Genomic DNA, 18,807 nt, shown 5'->3' with positions numbered 1-18,807 from the left:
TGGAAGTGGAGTGTTTTATATGGGCCACCTTGTATTGTATATAATAATAATAATTTATGATGTGTCCCGACATGATAACACTGAACATTGTACTGAATGTAAATAGACTGAAGTGGGTCATGCACTATATTAATGTTGCTTCTGTTATACTGTTCATACTCTAACTTGGCCTAAAATTTCAATCTCTCCACCTTGAAAGCTCAGTTTTGGCACTAGAATAACACTAGTGTATGATCCTGTTCACAAAGAAATGCTGTGGAAAAGAAATAGAGTCACAGTATTTTCCTTATCAGTCATTGATCTTTGTGAAGTAAACTGAAAAAGGATGGAAATCTGGGCCAGGTCAGCATGAAAGAACTATAGTAACACTTGATGGCAACATGTTGAGGTACTGTTCGGTAAGAGACGGCAGGGTTATACATTAAGTAGATTAGTGGTTTATACCTTGTCTGACTGAGCACAGGGTAGGAATTAGCACTCCAGTGGCTGATACTATATTATTCTTAACACTCTATGGTTTACTCTTGTCTGGATGAAATTGTCTGTTGTTAGCTGGAATAGAATACTAGAGTGGTTCCATTCATGATTTGGTTAATGGTTGTTTCATTTCATTTATAAGGCTCCAACATGCAGCATGCAGCAGCCTTGGTCACCTAATGATGGCTTTCCATGCTCTTCAATCTCTGGCAGCCTCTCTGTTTGGCCTAAGTAAACTCTCTCAAGCACTGGTGATTTACTCAGCTGAATAGAATGACCTTAAATTATGTGAAATGAAAAGCTAGGGTTATCACGATCATGATAGGGTTAATGGTACCACTATTAACACTCAGTCTACTGTAAGTTACTCATATCTGAATAAAATCACCTTGTGTTAACTGAAATAGAATGCTAGAGTTGCCCTGATCTTGAAAGGGAACACTGAGGCTTCAGTGACTCACACTTCACAGACTAGAATAATTTGATGTTAGCTGGGGTAAAATACTAAACAGTAATAAAGTTTTATCAGTCATGAGAGAGTCAAAAGCCCAGGTTCATGCTTCTCTTAATTTTACTTTTAAATTACAGTAATAAGCAAAACTGGTTGTTGTATGTTTGTCAAAATCTAGAACAGTAAGGCCATCATTGTACTGAATGGAAAAAATTTCAGAAGATTGGAATATAGCTCCCTAAGGATTGTATCCTTTTTCAAGCATTTTGTGCTGTGATAGTTAATGGACATTACAGTATCAGTATAGCATAATGAGTGCTAGTTTCTGTCTGTCTGTGGTGTTGTGTAAAGCTCTTTTTTTTTTTTTTTTTTTTTTTTTTTTTTATACTGTGATCAGATCTCGGTTCAAACAGTGAAAATATTACAAAAGAATATGTTTTTGTTGTTATCAGAAATAATTAAGGTCTTTGTACACTAAAATACTCTGTACTGTATGTAGTTTTCCATATTTCCATGCATCAGTTTACAAAAACCTTTAATTTATTGATGGTTATTACAAAACACTACCGCAGATACTCCTTGGACTTGGTATTACAGCAGTCACTGCACTAGTAATGACTATTTAGTATTATGTTAAACCATCATCTTTCACAATTCCACATGGAACCATTTATCATCATTGTCATCTTTGTCTCATTATTTGTTGGGCAATTACAGTCTATGCACCTCTGTACAGTTTATGCCAATGCCAAAGTGTGTGGGCATAGATCTTGTGATATTGTTGTTATTTATTGAACTTATACTCTTAATAAAAAATGTTAAAATCCTGCATATATTTTTTTGCTTCATACACTGAAGAGTTCAACCAGCTACAAAGAGAGTGCTGATTGTATGACTGCATAAAGAGAATGGATATACTGTATATAGAATGGTTGCTATTATTGATGTGGCTCTAGGCTCATCTGAATTGCTGGCTACCCATCTCTTGCAGTCTATCATTCTCTATTCAAAAGATAGGGAGTAAGCTAAAGGACATTTGTACAGCCAAGCAGTGGAGCCATCCAGCTGTATTGGTGCCACTGTGTAAATGTGTCCCTCCCCATCACCGTATGGGTAAAAATGATACAGTGTATGTTAATAAATTTAAAGTTGGGAGGAGGCATGGTAAGCCAAGAAAGTGGATGGAAATGGGTAAATATTGTGGTAGGTGTGTAATGACAAAAATGAAACTTAACAAATTAATCACACTGGTCTGACTGAGACTCGATCTCAGGCCCTCGTGCTTCATAGGCGTGCACATTGCCATTGAGCCAAAGAGAGGATCCCCTCTTCGCCTCTAAGAAAAGTGGGCTTTTGTAGACCCCATTACATCACTCTCTTCTCCTCTTGGTGATTAATTTGGTCAGTTTCGAACACACGGTAGTGTAGCATCGGAGGCCACCATTGGGGACGCTGCAGACCGCACCAGACAGCTCATCCCCGGGATGTAAGCACTAGAACGCTGTCAGCTACTCACCTAACGAACATCATTACCCTCCAAGCCTGGCCTCACATCCCACACCGCTGCTAACCAATGTAATAACTGAACTGAAACTCAGCAAATTAATCACACTGTCCCAGCCAAGATTCAATCTCAGGTCCTCGCACTTCATAGGAGCGCACGTTACCACTGAGCCAAAGAGAGGATCCCTGCTTTGCCTCTAAGCAATTTGGGCTTTTATAGTCCCCATTACAGGTGGGGGTGCCCACCATCCACCCACTCAGTGTAGTGCTCCCTTCAGGTGACTCTGCACTGAATGATAAGCCAACTAGTTTCCTGTAAATCAGGAAACCATTCACTACATTGGATGGTAACCATATAACCAAACAATGCCTGTTGGTTTAGTGGGTTAGGGCACTCCTGCCAGAATCAGGTTCTAAAAGCTTCAATGATGTATGAAAGAGCCTCTAGTTTAATCAACAATATCATGTGCTAGGATCATGGCACTCCTGTTTACCCTCCTCTCTCTAGTCTGACCTCTTACACCTACCTGGACCCAAAAGGAAAAAGAGGCTAAGCGATCATTAGATCAGCAAAGCAGGAGGCACTGTGTCTGTACTTCACCTGGGGCATGGGAGGAGCTGGATTCATTGGCTTTAACCCCCATTCAAGACAATTGAGAACCTAGGTAGGTCACATTAATGCCTTTGGAATACACAGTGGGGCCACAAATGGTTCCCACCAGCCAGCCATGGCCACATTACTGTGCCCTAAGCTTCACCCTCAATGAGGTAGTCAGTTCAGAGGGCACTAATAATTAAAGACCTGGCTGAGGTCAACTTTGCAAGGCTGGGGACAAGGAAGCAGATGCTACACTCCCTTTCTTTCTATACTAGTCTTTGAGACTTAAACAGAGGACTGAATGGCTGACATTGATTCTTTATCTATCTACCAGACACAGAGGAACAGAGTGACTCACTGGTGATATACAAAGAGTAGAATTAACTGAATAAAATGTAACATATGACCCCTTCAGAGCATGACAAATGCATATTGACCACATCCTTGTGCAATCTTTGGCTGAGAGGGAAAGACAATATGCAACCATCAACTAGGAAGAATGGAAGGCACATGGCTGAATTATAGCCATGGCATGGAAGTGGCTGGGCTCCCCATTTACTGTACTCCTAACCTGCACAGCCAGTGATGCAGGTACAGTACATCAATGTCCATGGAACAAGCAATGTGGTCACAAGTGGTTCCTACCAGCCAAGCCAAGGTAACACTGCCACACCTCAAGGTTCACTCTGATGAAAAAGAGGACCCTAGGATACCAGTGACTAGGAAAATGACTGAGGTTACCTTCCATTTCAGCAGAGCTGAGGCAAATAAAGAGGCTGTAGTGTCTCTCTCTTTCTCTTCAAGCTGGGTTTGAGCATTCATGAAAAGGTTGAAACACAGGTGCCTTTCCACCAGACAAGGAGGAACTAAAAAGCCAGCTGATGATATATGTGAAAGGAAACAAAGAAGAAAATCAACAGGAGAGGGTAACAATACTCCTTCAGGGCAAAGGAATATAATCCCCACTACATTTTATCATTCATTATATCAAATCTTGACATAGATATTCCCTTTGTCCACCCTTTACTCCTTCTTACATGCTTGTGAATGCTGTAATACTGCAAGATTTTTATCATAAAAGGAATAAAACTATGTCTGTTTAATGTCTGCCCTTTGTGGATTGGTAAGTAAAATGAGTGCTTAGGGTAACACCTAGGGCAGGTAACTGTAGCAACCTGGATGATGTACTGTAGCGACCTTGCATTCTGACCATCACCCACTCACTTGATTTAATGCTGCCTACTTCTTCCTTAGCCTTTATCATTCTTTTTTCTGTGCCTGCTCTCCCCTCTTCCTATTTCTCCCATCTTTCCTGTCACTTCTTATTGCTTTTCTTCCCTTTACAGGTGGTTTTACATTGAGAGACAAGCCAAATGGTTTCCTGTAAGCCAAGAAACCATTTACAACGCTGGGTGGTAACCATATAACCAAACCATACGTGGAGAGTTAGTGCCCCTCCCCGTAAAACAACTCAGAGTCAAATGGCCACCCCTTACGGGATTATGGCATCTGGTAATAGATAGAAAGATAGACCCGCCATAGTTCAAAGAAGTGCCTCATGGATGGCGTCTGGTCGTCTGCAACCCCTTTACCATTTAAATATCCCGGGCGATGATGTCATGAAAATAATGCCGACGTCACAACTGGGAACGTAGAACCGCCATTGCTCTCGCCTCTCGCCACAAACAAAGGGAAGATTTCATTATTTCGCCAATAAATCCCCGTCCTTCTCACATATAGAGCCTTAGGTGAGTAGAGCAAGGAGAAAGAGTGCCATATGTGCTGTTGTAAGGTCTGAATAAGGGAGATGAGGGTGAGATAGAGGCAGGGGAAAGGCACTAGATAACGGCGGAATGATACCTTGGGCTAGATGGGGGGAAGAGGAAAACAAAACAAAGCTTCATAAGCGACTTTGAGTTACTTGTTCCCAATGTTACCTAGTTCTGTATGCTGCCATGATTAACTCTGCAATGAAAAAATAAATGACAGTGGACGGGAAGCAACGTGTGAACGACTGATAGTAGTTCTGGGCAGATACCAGTTAACTACAGCCTGTATTAGTTAATAATAAGGCTGGTCGTCACTCGGGTTAATATTGGTGAAATATTGAAGGTGAACGTCTAGAAAGAGTCATCTGCACTTTTTCATAGTCTTTTACCTTGCTGAATATTGCCATAGTTTACAGAATTTTCGTTTACTTAGGTCGCAGCGTAACTAAACTTCTCATTACGATTGTTATTCCAGGGCGTTCCATGATCCTACCCGAAGTCATTTCTGCTCAGCTCTGGCATCACAGAGTATTAATGGGAATCTAAGAAACCTAGGGCATCCTGAAATGGGGGTAGTTTTATTTATAGGAAATATTTCTCAAGGGTTGATGAAGGTTGTAACTGACGTATGTTAAAAGTATAATGGAATAAAATAGTTGGATTGAAGGGAACACCATCTCTCCACCCATGCCTCGGGTTTCTCCTACCACACACCCTTTTTTTTCATTCTATATGCCTTATCTTCATTATCAGCCCCTCATCACCCATTCCCTCAGAATGGAGTGGTAACCTATTTGCATATGTACTCTTCAAGGTGTGGAAGCCTGAGGTTAAGCTACTACAATTCATTAAATTAATGGATAGTTGACCAGGCTGCTTCCCTTCAAGGCATTACATGATAAAAATTTTCCAGTCACCTCTTGAGGCTTGAATCTATGCATGGCTCTTACTCTGATGGGAGTATTTTAACCACTAGACCACCAGGTGCCTTTCTGTAAGGTCATTCCATTTTAATGCACCCTTGTGAATTTTTTAAACTTAGAGGGTTAGATATTGCCGTCATTAACCCTTGGCTGCAAGATATCTTCCTGAGGCTTTGATGGGGAGCCTTCATGTGGTGGTGCTGTACACCCTGGGTGGAGGTAAACATCTGCATCATCTACCTGAGATCCAGACCTCCTCATATTTTCCTGTACCTCACCATGGGGAAGGACCCTGATCTGACCCAAGGGAGGTGCTGTCTACCACAAGGGGGTGCTCATTCACCACATGGTGTATGTACTGTACTGTACCTGTAGGATGGCCACATAGAAGCAGCTGCTTGCTTGTTGTCAATTGGACTGTTTGGCCAGACAAATCGGGGTTAAGCAACAGCATAATTCTGAAGTTGAATTAAACTGTGGTGAGGTAGCAGTAATAAAGTAAAATAATACATTGTAGTAGGTGGGGGCACCCATCTTCCACCCACTTAGTGTAGTGGTACCCTGTTTTTAGGGTACGGTACCACTCGACTGAGTGGCAAGCCAAATTATTTTCCGTAAACCGGAAATCATTTACAACACTTGGCGGTAACCTTATAACCAACTGACATGTGTTCCCTACATGACAGCAAGTGGGTTGGTGGAGGGTTAGTGTCCCTCCCTGGAAAACAACTAACTGAAAATACAGTACAAACAAAAGCCTTGGACCAGGACTAACCAAAAGATGATGACTTAGGACCAAACAAAGGACATGATATGGATGGCAACATGGAATATAAAGGTTGCAAATGATGAGGTGAAAGAGAGAGAGATTGTCCAGGTGCTTGAGAGTGCAAAAGTGGATGTATGTGGATTAACTGGAACTAAATAGAGAGGTGACAGTGTGAGAGAATGGGAGTATGGATGGGGTATATGTGCAGGAGTAGGTGTGAATGAGAGGGCAAAAGAAGGAGTGCGTATTGTTGTGAGTAAGAGATGGAAAAAGAATATGAGAGTATGGATCAGTTGGCTCAAGGGTTGTGTGGGTAAGACTGAAAGTTGGACTACAAATGTTGGAGATTGTGTGCATGTATGCGCCAACACAAGATCATGCAAGCAGAGTGAGAGAGGAGTTCTGGACAAATGTGGAAATGTGCATGGAAAAGTTTGAAAGGAATGAGAGAGTGTTTTTGATTGGTGATATGAATGGTAAAGTAGGGAATGTGAAGGTGGAAGGAGTAGTTGGCGAGTGGGGTGTGCCTGCTGAGACAGATGAGAATGGCAGTGCTTTAGTGGACGTTTCTACCGGGAGGGGGTTGGTGCTAGCCAATACCCTCTTCAGGCACAAGATAATCCATAGGTATACATGGCGAGTGATGAGAAGAATGGATGGTGAACTGAATGAAAAGAAGGCAGTGATTGATTATGTGTGTGTGTGGATGAAAGGTTGTGAAGATGTGTAATGCAAGAGCATATAGAGGTTGGGGGAGTGGACTTTCTGACCACCACTTGGTGGTGGTCAGAATCAAGGTCCAAGTAAAATGGAGAAATAGGAGAAGGGAAGGACAGGAGGAAGAAGTATATGCAAGTAGAGTGGAAAGGTTACAAGAGGATGAGAAAAAGGCAGAATATAAGAAAGAAGTGGAGGAACGATTGGGTAAATATGAATTGGAGCAGATGGGGGACGTGTAAGGTGTGTGCAAGATATTCGCTGAAGAAATATGTGTAGCATGGGAGGTGGTGTGTGGCATGAAGAGAAGACGAAAGGGGGTGCAAGGAACAGCATGGTGGAATGAAGAGGTGAGACAGGCTGTGGCACAAAAGATAAAAGCATATAATGAATGGTTGAGAAATAGGGGCATGGAAAAAGTTGAGAGCCAGAAGGGAGAGTTATATGAAGAAAGGAAGAGAGAGGTGAAAAGATTAGTAAGAGAGAGGAAGAAGAGAGTGGATGAGGAATTTGGAAGGAATTTGAGTGTAAAGTGGAGGGACTGTAAGAAAATGTTCTGGAAAGAGGTAAAGAAAGTCAGGCAGGGTGGCAATAAAGTTAGTATGGGAGTGAAAGATAAAAATGGTGGATTACTAGTTGAGATGGGAGAAAAAGTGAGCAGATGGAGAGAACGCTTTAATGAACTGTTGAACATAGAGAATGAACGTAATGTGAGTATAAGTGGCTGGGGAATTGCTGGGAGAAGGAGGGAGGTGGGAAGACAGGAAGAAATCAGTAAGATGGAAGTTGTGGAAGCAATAATGAAAGTCAAAATGGGGAAGGTCCCAGGAATTGATGAAGTGTGTGGTGAAATGCTGAAGCATGGGGTAGAGATAGTAGTAGAATGGATGTGGAAGATGTGCAGATTGGCATGGGAGGGAGGGATAGTCCTGGAGGATTTGAAGTCAGGTATAATTATTCCCTTGTACAAAGGGAAAGGGGAAAAAGAAGTGTGTGGTAATCATAGGGGCATTTGTCTTAGTGTAATAGGAAAAGTATATGGTAGGATACTTATTGACAGAGTTAGGGAAATAACAGAGGAATTAGTTGGAGAAGAATAGGGAGGCTTTAGGAAAGGAAGAGGTTATGTAGATCAGATATTCATTCTTAGATCTTTAGTGGAAAAGTTTCTAGAGAAGGTAAAGAAGTTGTATGCTGCCTTCATGGATTTGGAGATAGCATATGACAGGATGGATAGTCAATGATTGTGGAAAGTCTAAGAATCTATGGAGTAGATGGGAAGTTGTTGAATGCTGTGAAGAGTATGTATGAGGGTGCGAAGGCTGCAGTGCATGTGGATAGTGAACTGAGTTTTTCTGTTTGAAGGTTGGGTTGAAACAGGGATGTGTCGTGTCTCCATGGTTGTTCAGTCTGTATATGGATGGGGTTATAAAAGAGATACAAGGTAGGGCAGTGGATGTTGGAATGGCCCTAATGAGAGAGGGCAGTGTTTGGAAACTCCCTGTACTGTTGTTTGCAGATGATACTGTGTTGTTAAGTAATGACGAAGGGAAGCTGCAAGGCTTGGTGGATGAGTTTGTGAGAGTGTGTAAGAAACGGAATCTAAAGGTGAATGTAGGGAAGAGTAAAGTTATGGTTTTCGAGAGAGGTGAAGTCACTGAATGTACAGTAAAGATGGATGATGAGGAAATGAAAAATGTGAGTACGTTTAAGCACTTGGGTCACATGATGAGTAAGGATGGAAGTTTGGAGGGTGAAGTGCTTGAATGGGTACAACAAGGAAGAAAGGTTGCTGATTCCTTGAAAGCAGTGATAAGAAACAGGGAAGTGGGCATGGAAGTAAAAAAGTTATTATATGACAGTACAGTACTGTGATACTAACTCCTAACATATGGAAGTGAAGCTTGGATGTTGTTGGAGGGACACAAGTCAAGAGTGAGAGCAGTGGAAATGAGTTATTTGAGAGGAGCCTGTGGAGTCACATGGAGAGACAGACTGACAAATGAGGATGTGAAGGAGCATTGTGGTGTGGATGTGGATGTGATGGGAAGCGTTAGGAGAAACACATTGAGGTGGTTTGGCCATGTGGAGAGGATGGAGAGTGAGAGACTGATGAGGAGAGTGTATGTGAGTGAGGTGGAGGGGGAGAGAGGGAGAGGAAGGCCAAGGATGAGATGGAGGGATGGAGTGGAGAGGTGTATGAGAGAGGGGGGTGTGAATTGGGAGCAGGGCAGTGGAATGGCAGGAGACAGGGTGACGTGGAGGCGATGTGTTTGTGGCCACCCTGTATAAGGGATTAAGGCATCTGGCAATAGATAGATAGGTAGATAGAAAGATTAGCAGCCTGATGACAGTGGGCAAGATCAGCAGTCATGTCCTTGTCCACCCTTAGGTGAAGGTGAGAAAGTATGCAGAGATTGGCCAACAGAGTCAGCCAAATGATAGGAGTAAGGGGGCAGGTGTTGGTCAAGTGGTTACAGAAGTACGTATTACACAAAAGATGTAGGTACAGTCCCAGGCAGGGAATGACTTGATTATTTGAATCTTATTCATACCAACTCATTGATCTTTCACAAGACCCACCAACATACATGTATTATAAAATAACCCCACTTTTACCATTACACCAGTCTAAAAGGAGACAGCCCTTGCATGTTATTCAGTGTATCTATCTATATATTGCCAGACGCCATAATCCCGTGAGGGGTGGCCATTTGACTTTGAGTTATTTGTTCTATGGGGAGGGGTACTAACCCTCCACCAACCCACTTGCTGACATGTAGGAAGCACGTATGGTTTGGTTATATGGTTACCACCCAGTGTTGTACATGGTTTCTTGGTTTACAGGAAACCATTTGGCTTGTCACTCAATGAAAAGCCACCTGTAAAGGAAAGAAAAGCAATGAGAAGTGACAGGAAAGATGGGAGAAATAGGAAGAGAGGAGGGCAGGCACAGAATAAGAATGATAAAGGCTAAGGAAGAAGTAGGCAGCACTACATCAAGTGAGTGGTTGATGGTTGCCACCACCTATTCATTGTTGACAACAAATATTAGTACTGTACTGCAGTGGTGACTTGTTATGGTGGGTCACATAGAAGGACTGCTAGGCCTTTGAGTAACAAAAAAAAAAAAAAAAAATGCTTAGATGACATGACAGAAGGTTCTTCCAACACCAGGGCAAGGACTCAAGTGGTGCTAGTGGGGGGCAAGGGGTCATATTGTCATCTGTGTAGGAGGTTTTTGAGCACCTTTCCTTAGTGACTTTTCTCAACTATTACACTTTGGGTTGTCTTTTGTGCTCTGAACATCTCTTTAATAGTGGCAGATTGCATAAATAACATACAAGGGAATATTAAAAAGGGATGTCGTGACATTCATGCTAATGTCATTTGATTTATTCAACTGAGACTGAGTCATTAGAGTGAGGGTTAATTGTCATCAGCCGTCATGTAGTTGAGACAAATCCAGTATTTAATATTCCATCTAACACCAGACTATTCAGCTGAGAGTCCGATGAATCAGAGAGAGTTAATGCTATTACCATTAAACCTCTAATGGTAAAGGCAATTCTGGTGTTCAGTACCAGCTAATGTTACATGATTTTTATTCAGCCAGGAGTGAGTTTAAAGAACCTGAGAGTGTTTATAAGTAGTACTGATACAGAAAAAAAATTGTGTAAAAATTTTTGCAGCCATGGAAGTTGGTGAGGTGAATGGGGATGATCTGGGAGGAAGCACAGTGGTGGTGAACAGTGATGGGGAACTGCAGTATGAACTCAGCCAGCAAACCAGCTCATTTCTGGCCAATACTCATATCATGCAACAAGGTGAGTTGATTTTTTGTATGTACACTCCGCAACAAAAATGCTGTCACCTCTCTTGCTTCTTTTTCCATGGTCTTTGACAGTCGCCTCATGATGAATTCTCAGACGTTCTATCTCTCATCATTCTCAGTAACCTTACAGACCATCTACAGCACCCCTTCAGAATTCTTCTAGGCTCATCATTGCTGGCAGCTTGAAGAATGGGAGCATTCATGTATCATCATCATTATTATCCAGACCTCCTTTCACAACCTAGGTCAAGGTGAGGAGTAGCAACATCCAGACAGCCCAAATTTGCCCAGTCCAGTGGGCCATGCTTCCATTCGTTCACCTTTCAAGCCCCTGGAATCCTGGCTTTATCTGATATGCCAAAACATTCACCACGTTCTGTAGCTTCATATAAACGTATCCAGTAGTCATGTATATGAACAAAATCTGACCATGCAGTAGTTGTAGTAGTAGTAGTAGTGGTAGTAGTAATAGCCCCAGGTTCATCTGAAACATGAACCCAGTGGACTGCAGGTGGAAATTGCCTCACCATCCTTCTTTCAGGGGACAGAGGCGTCAGTGAGGGATGTTTACATAGCTAGAAGAGCTCTGTCACTCATGTATATCAGTGCCACCACTTGAAGGCATCAAACCTAACCTAACATAAACAATCCTAGCATCCATATATGACTGCTGTACTACAAAGAGAAAGTTATCATTTCTATAATATGGTTTACTAAACATTACTAATTGAATTTTGAACTATTGAATAGGAACCTTGTCTGATGAGAGTAGAAGAGCTTATGGTTTACATGATTAATTGTTCTCATTGACTGAACTATTGAACAGGAACCTTGTCCGATGAGAGTGGAACAGTTTTGAGCCTGCCCATCCAGCTGGTACAACTGCACGACCCAGGGGGTGACGGCAGCGGGGAGCGAAGTGTAACGGTTGGATCCGGGGTGCCACCGGGATTCAGTGGACACATAATTATCAAGAACGAACCTGATGGATCACGGTCATTGCTTCTTGATGCTTCAGAAGTTGGTGTGAGTGTATTAATTGTTTTTGTTTTTGTTGCAGCCCCAAGATTACCTGGATGTGAGCCTAGGAGACTGCAGGCAGAAGTTGCCCTTCTCCTGCAGCCCACCATTCTCCTTTCAGGAGATAGGGAAGGAGCTGAGGGACATTCAGATAATTATAAAACAGAGCCACACAGTTACATCACTACCACCACATGAAAACATCCCTTTTCAGCACCTGACATAAGCTGTGGGATTATTATTATTACTTTCACATGAACGTTGGGTCTGGTTAGTACTTGGATGGGTGACCGCCTGGGAACACCAGATGCTGTTGGCATCCCTACGTGTCAGGTTGGGTTGGTGGAGGATTAGTGCCCCTCCCTGTAAAACAATTAACTCTAAGCCCTTGGCCACCCCGGTTGGGATACATGGCGTCTGGCAATGACTGACATGAACGGCCATGCCACGTTGAGTACACCGCTTCCCGTCCGATCAGCGAAGTTAAGCAACGTTGGGTCTGGTTAGTACTTGGATGGGTGACTGCCTGGGAACACCAGATGCTGTTGGCATAACGTTCTCCCTACGTGTCAAGTGGGGTTGGTGGAGGATTAGTGTCCCTCGCTGTAAAACAATTAACTCTAAGCCCTTGGCCACCCCATTGGGGATACATGGCATCTGGCAATGAATGAATGAATGAATTATTATTTTTTTTATTTATTTTTTTTTTTGAGTTCTGAAAATACCAAGAATAAAATGAGAACTCCATTATTTGAGTGAAGTGGGTAACACCACTACTAGGTTTTTGTACTAAGGCAAGTAAAATTTTACTTTTATAGATTGAAATGGAAACTATGTACCATAATTTTAGCAGTGTTTGTGATAAAGTGATGTTACTGTAGTGTTCACTGTCATCTCTCACTGGCTGGTGATCATGATGATAATGACTGAAGTTCATTTGCTGTTTATATTGTATCAGTTGTCGGTGGCCAGTGATGATGGTGGTGAGAGCCGTCTGGTGCCTCTGCAGGACCTCTCAGAAGTGGCTGTTGGATCCACATTGGCAGATCTTCAAGAGCGGTATGTTCATTTCACCCTTTGGCACTGCTTAAATTTGTTAAGGTTACATATGTCTGCAAATCATATCTTAAATCTCCAGAAATGCACCTTCTTCTTGCATCAGTGTACTGTACTGTATATCACTCCAAAATGCCCTTTAGGGCAGTCTGCTTTCATTTCAACAGTGACTTGCATTTGAAATGTTTTAAGTCCAGTTGTCTTGAAACTTCTGAAGGAAAAGAAATTTAAAAATTTGTAAAAAGTTAAGTAACATTTGTAGAGGCTCAGCTTGAACTCTGATTCTGTGTATTTATAGCTGGATGCTTTTGGCCTGAGAGTGATGAATGAGTGTGATTATACCAGTACCCGTATAGATTGATCCACATTCTAATTCTTTTGCAGGTTATATCACTTGGCAGAGTAGCAGAAAATTAAATGCTATGGCTGTACATCCTTTCCATAGCACTTTGTGAACAATGTAATATTGTAGAATTAGTTTGCAGTTACAGCTCAGTATTTAAGATGGAGAGATGACAGTTTTAGGGAAACTTAAAGTAAAAAGCATATGCTTAACTCTACATGTTCTACATTTTTCAGAAGTGGGTTCCTACAACTTGATGAGGGTGTCGTGGCAGTGAACCAGGTTGGTAGTGGTGGGGACATGGGTCAGGGTGGCATCATTCTGGCCAGTGCTGGGGATTACCTGGCACAGAAAGATGGAACAACGCCACAGTTTGCATCCCTCAATATTGTGGATGGACAGGCAAGTTGATATCATGAAAATTATAGCTAATAGCATTAACACTCTCATGCTTATGTGGCTTTTAGTGCTGGGAATTACTCGGCACAGAAAAATGAAACAACACCTCAGTATTGTGGACAGACAGGTTAATTGATTCCATGGAAATTATTTACAGGATGTTCGAGGACTTGACATAATACCTTCAGGAGGTGATTTCAGGCCTGATTTTAAGAAAGAAATGCTATATCATCATAGATCCAGTTCTAAGTCACTACAGAGCAACAGTTATTGATGACCTTTTGGATGAAAATGATCTTAATTGTCCCAACAGATCATTCATATTTATAATTCTGTACTGTTGAAAGTTGGACCTATGTTGATGTAGCATTTTTTACTCAAAATTAGTCCTAGAATTGCCTCCTGAGGTGCTGGGAGCCTATTCTAGACTCAGTATGAGATATGTAGGTTTCAGGCACTGTACCCTGAAGAGGTCAGTAAGTTAAAACCTTTTGCAGATGGTTTTGACAGCTGCTGAGGCAGGTGTAGATGAAACAGTGCCTCTTGAGGGAACAAACCTTATGAACTCATGTCTTACCACCACAACCACAACAACTACCACCACCACCTCACATGAATCCATTCTCCCCCATCTCCCACCGATATCTGTGAAAAAAGAGGTGAGTAGCTGTAGGCTTTTTCTTTATATAAGCAATTTTTACCCCTTAACTATCAATATGTATGTGTGTGTGTGTGTGTGTGTGTGTGTGTGTGTGTGAGTAATGCCTATACTATTAAATTTTGTCTATTTAAGTAATTTTGTTGAGTTGGTAAATATATAGTGTACAGTATACTGTATTCGTATTGTATCATATCCTTTATAAAGGCTCAGTCATGCTTGCATACATCAGCCTTGGTCACCTAATGGAGGCTTTCCATGCTGCTTGATCTGTGACAGCCTCCCAGTTCAGTCCCTTATCCCTGAGGTCACACTCTGTGACCTCATCCCAGGTGTTTTTCGGTTTGCCTCTTGCAAGCCCACCTTGACGTTCACACTTCTCACTTTCCGCACCCAGTTGTCATCCTTCATACTTGCAGCATGCCCAAACCCTCTCAATCTACTCCTCGTCATCACAACACCAGTATCTAATTGATGTACGTGACTCTTACAGCCAGATGTTGAGCCACCAGTGGGTAAAGGACCTTTCACATGTGAATATTGTAATACTACGCTGGAAAAATGGCCACAGTACAAGAAACACATTAGACGTCACCTTGAGGATAAGCCATACCGATGCTGTGAGTGCCAGGCGTCATTTAATGTCCAGGTGAGCTATTTGGCTATATAGTATCAGGGTTTCATCTATGGTTTCATTTTCCATTCCTTTCATTTTATCTTAATGATAGCTGAGGAGACTTGAGGGTGTATTCGAAGATTTGTGTCCATCTGGAGTGAAGAGAGCAGCAGTTAAGTAGTTGGTGAAGCATTCTCTCCTGCTTAAGGCAGTGTTTATACCCTTTTTTACTCTAACTTGGCTTAAAATTGTCTCCTGTTCATTTTGAATATTGAAATGAAACAAGAGATTAATGATGCAGTATGATGCTAGTCATGAAGGAATGCTATGGAAAGGATATAGAGCTATAGTACAATATTGTCTTATTCTGCCATTGAGCTACTGGAAATATATGGCAAAAGGTCAAAACTCAAGGCCAAGTTAAAATGAAAAATGTATAGAGAGTCTATGCACTGATGGAGTTGGCCCACTGTCTGTTGAGCTTTCAAGTGTTAATGGTGGGGGTGGTGTTAGGTTGTGGAGGTGAGGCCAAAAATTTTGGGTGAGAGAATTGATTCTGTAGGACATTGCTGGGGGGTTTTGAATTCTGAGTTGAATAGTTCTCTTAGTTTTGTTTTACTTTCTTTCACTTTTCTTTTTCTTTCTGAATCCTACCACACCTTATTCTTTAGGTGGATATAAGGGTTAGGATGATGATGATGGTGGTGGTGATAATGTTGATGATGATGAAATAGATTTTGAGAGATTATATTTTTATCGCCATTCTTAGTTTTTCGTTAACCCTTTCATTGTAAGATGTTACATCTGTGCTTAATAAAATCATCTGGCTATAATCAGATTAGAGTAAGGACATTGTTATGAACTAAAGAACTCATTGCTAATGCCCTTAGACTTGGAAGTCATTCCTTGGCAAGTTGTTGTTGTTGCTTAACCTCAGTCTGTCTGGCAGAGCAGACCCATTGACTGCAGTTAAGCAACTGCTTCTGTGGGACTTTCCTTCAGTTACAGTACAATACATACTCCATGTAGGAAATCGGCACCCTCTTATGGTAGGGAGCATCTTGTCAGGGTCGGATTAGGGTTCCTTCCCCGCAGCAAGGTGCAGGAAAATATGTTTGTCTTCCAAGTGGATGCTGCAGCTGCTCCATCCCGAGTGGACAGTGTCACACATGTAGGCTCCTCATCAGTGCCCCTTGGCAAGTATCTGGCAGTAGTTGTAATAAAATAAACATGTTATTGATTTGAAGGTATTAAGTCATGTAAGTTGGAGTTGAGAGGGAATTATTCTTGTGATGGCATTGAGTTGATTTGCTGCCTGGTTATACAGGCATCCTTAGTTTTCTTCTCTTTCACATAAAGGGGGGAGGGTGTACTGCAGAAGAAAGCCAGCTGCAGCCTCCAGTCCACTGGGTTAACATTCAGATGTACCTGGGGATTCAATGATAGCAGCAAAAAACAATGTTTTATTGCTCCTGCCACCTCCAAATGAATTGTATTTAGTTCAGGCAAGATTTTTTTGAACTAAAGGAGTTAGATACAGCCTTCTTTTCCCCTGTCAATATAAGAAATCTGCCCAGGTTATATAAATAAGTTGCCATTGTCATTGAGATGCTTGTTGAATCTTGGAAGGGCATCTCAAAACCTTTCTGTCTTCAAAAAACTATGGTCTGGAGGGAGAGATGTTGTGGCAGATGCTTATATCGGGTGTAATTGCTGTCACTTATATTGATAAGGTTTATATTGTATATAAGTTATGTCACAATTCCTGTATTAGTAAAGTGTAAACGTGTGTAGAGCACTAGTGAATTTTTAAGAAGTGCCACTTTTTAGAAAATAAGGACTGTATTATTATAATTATTATTAACACCAGGAAACCATTTGTTATGCTGGGTGGTAACCATATAATCAAATTATGGCACCTTATGGTTTAGTGGGTAATTAAGGTGCTCCAATCAGATTGAGTCTACGCAGGTTTATATCCAAGGGGTAGTTGGGGATTATTGCTCACATAAGATCACTCAGGGATGAGTGAGACCGGTCGCTCTCATCTTAACCCACTGGTGCCCAGCGTCCAATATAATGGACAGAACTGAGCATTTCCAAAATTTAATAAAGAAGGGAACCCCGGGGTAGGGACCTATTAGCTTCGCGACTGAAGAGGTGAGACAGGCTGTGGCACAAAAGAAGAAAGCATACAATGAATGGATGAGAAATAGGGGCGTGGAAGAAGTTGAGAGGCGGAAGAGAGAGTTATATGTAGAAAGAAAGAGAGAGGTGAAAAGATTAGTAAGAGAGAGTAAGAAGAGAGTGGATGAGGAATTTGGAAGGAATTTGAGTGTAAAGTGGAGGGACTGTAAGAAAATGTTCTGGAAACAGGTGAAAAGAGTAAGACAGGGTGGAAGTGAAGTTAGCAGGGGAGTGAAAGATAAAAATGGTAGATTACTAGTGGAGCAGGGAGAAAAAGTGAGCAGATGGAGAGAACACTTTAAGGAATTGTTGAACGTAGAGGATGGAAGTAATGCGAGTATAAGTGTCTGGGGAATGGCTGGGAGAAGGAGGGAGGTGAGAAGACAGGAAGAAATCAGTAGGATAGAAGTTGTGGAAGCAATGAAGAAAGTTAAATCGGGGAAAGCCCCAGGAATTGATGGAGTGTGTGGTGAAATGCTGAAGCATTGGGGAGAGATAGTAGTAGAATGGATGTGGACGATGTGCAGATTGGCCTGGGAGGAAGGTAGAGTCCCGGAGGATTGGAAGTCAGGTATAATTATTCCCTTGTACAAAGGAAAAGGGGAAAAAGAAGTGTGTGGTAATCATAGGGGCATTTGTCTTCTTAGTACAGTATAATAGGAAAAGTGTATGGTAGGATACTTATTGACAGAGTTAGAGAAAGAACAGAAGAATTAGTTGGAGAAGAACAGGGAGGCTTTAGGAAGGGAAGAGGTTGTGTAGATCAGATATTCATTCTTAGATCTTTAGTGGAAAAGTTTCTAGAGAAGGGAAAGAAGTTGTATGCGGCTTTCATGGATTTGGAGAAAGCATATGACAGGGTGGATAGACAAGGATTGTGGAAAGTGTTAAGAATATATGGAGTAGATGGGAAGTTGTTGAATGCTGTGAAGAGTATGTACGATGGTGCGAAGGCTGCAGTGCGTGTGGATGGTGAACTAAGTGAATTTTTCTCTTTGAAAGTTGGGTTGAAACAGGGATGTGTCATGTCTCCATGGTTGTTCAATCTTTACATGGATGGGGTAATAAAAGAGGTACAAGGTAGGGTAGTGGATGTTGGAGTGGCCCTGGTGAGAGAGGATAGTGCTTGGAAACTCCCTGTAATGTTGTTTGCAGATGATACTGTGTTGTTGAGTGAAGACGAAGGGGAGCTGCAAGGCTTAGTGGATGAGTTTGGGAGAGTGTGTAAGAAACTGAATCTAGGCGTGAATGTAGGGAAGAGTAAAGTGATGGTCTTTGAGAGAGGTGAAGTCAGTGAATGCACAGCGAGGTTGGATGGTGAGGAATTGGAAAATGTGAGTACGTTTAAGTACTTGGGTAGTGTGATGAGAAAGGATGGAGGTTTGGAGGGTGAAGTGCGTGAAAGGGTACAGCAGGGAAGAAAGGTTGCTGGTTCTTTGAAAGCAGTGATAAGAAACAGGGAAGTGTGCATTGAAGTGAAAAAGTT

General features: G+C 41.9%; 1 protein-coding gene and 1 non-coding gene across 2 annotated transcripts in view; both read left to right on the top strand.

Moving 5' to 3' along the window:
• The first annotated feature begins 10,901 nt into the window (after positions 1 to 10,901).
• The window catches only part of LOC145404785 (uncharacterized), a 73,382-nt gene continuing 65,476 nt past the window's right edge, over positions 10,902 to 18,807 (top strand). Inside the window, exons 1-6 of the mRNA XM_080276302.1 lie at positions 10,902 to 11,038; positions 11,888 to 12,068; positions 13,021 to 13,121; positions 13,698 to 13,863; positions 14,358 to 14,519; positions 15,012 to 15,167. Of these exons, the coding sequence (XP_080132428.1) occupies positions 10,902 to 11,038; positions 11,888 to 12,068; positions 13,021 to 13,121; positions 13,698 to 13,863; positions 14,358 to 14,519; positions 15,012 to 15,167 (903 nt within the window). The remainder of the gene's footprint in view (positions 11,039 to 11,887; positions 12,069 to 13,020; positions 13,122 to 13,697; positions 13,864 to 14,357; positions 14,520 to 15,011; positions 15,168 to 18,807) is intronic.
• Positions 12,495 to 12,613, top strand: LOC145405419 (5S ribosomal RNA). Its single transcript, XR_013898369.1, has one exon. It is a non-coding gene; the product is annotated as a 5S ribosomal RNA (ribosomal RNA).

Source organism: Coenobita brevimanus, chromosome 7 (assembly GCF_032717465.1).
Source record: "Coenobita brevimanus isolate Jiangsu-jjx chromosome 7, ASM3271746v2, whole genome shotgun sequence".
Lineage (NCBI taxonomy): Eukaryota > Metazoa > Arthropoda > Malacostraca > Decapoda > Coenobitidae > Coenobita > Coenobita brevimanus.
Note: the sequence above shows the minus strand (reverse complement) of the source record. Positions and strands in the feature narration are given on the sequence as shown.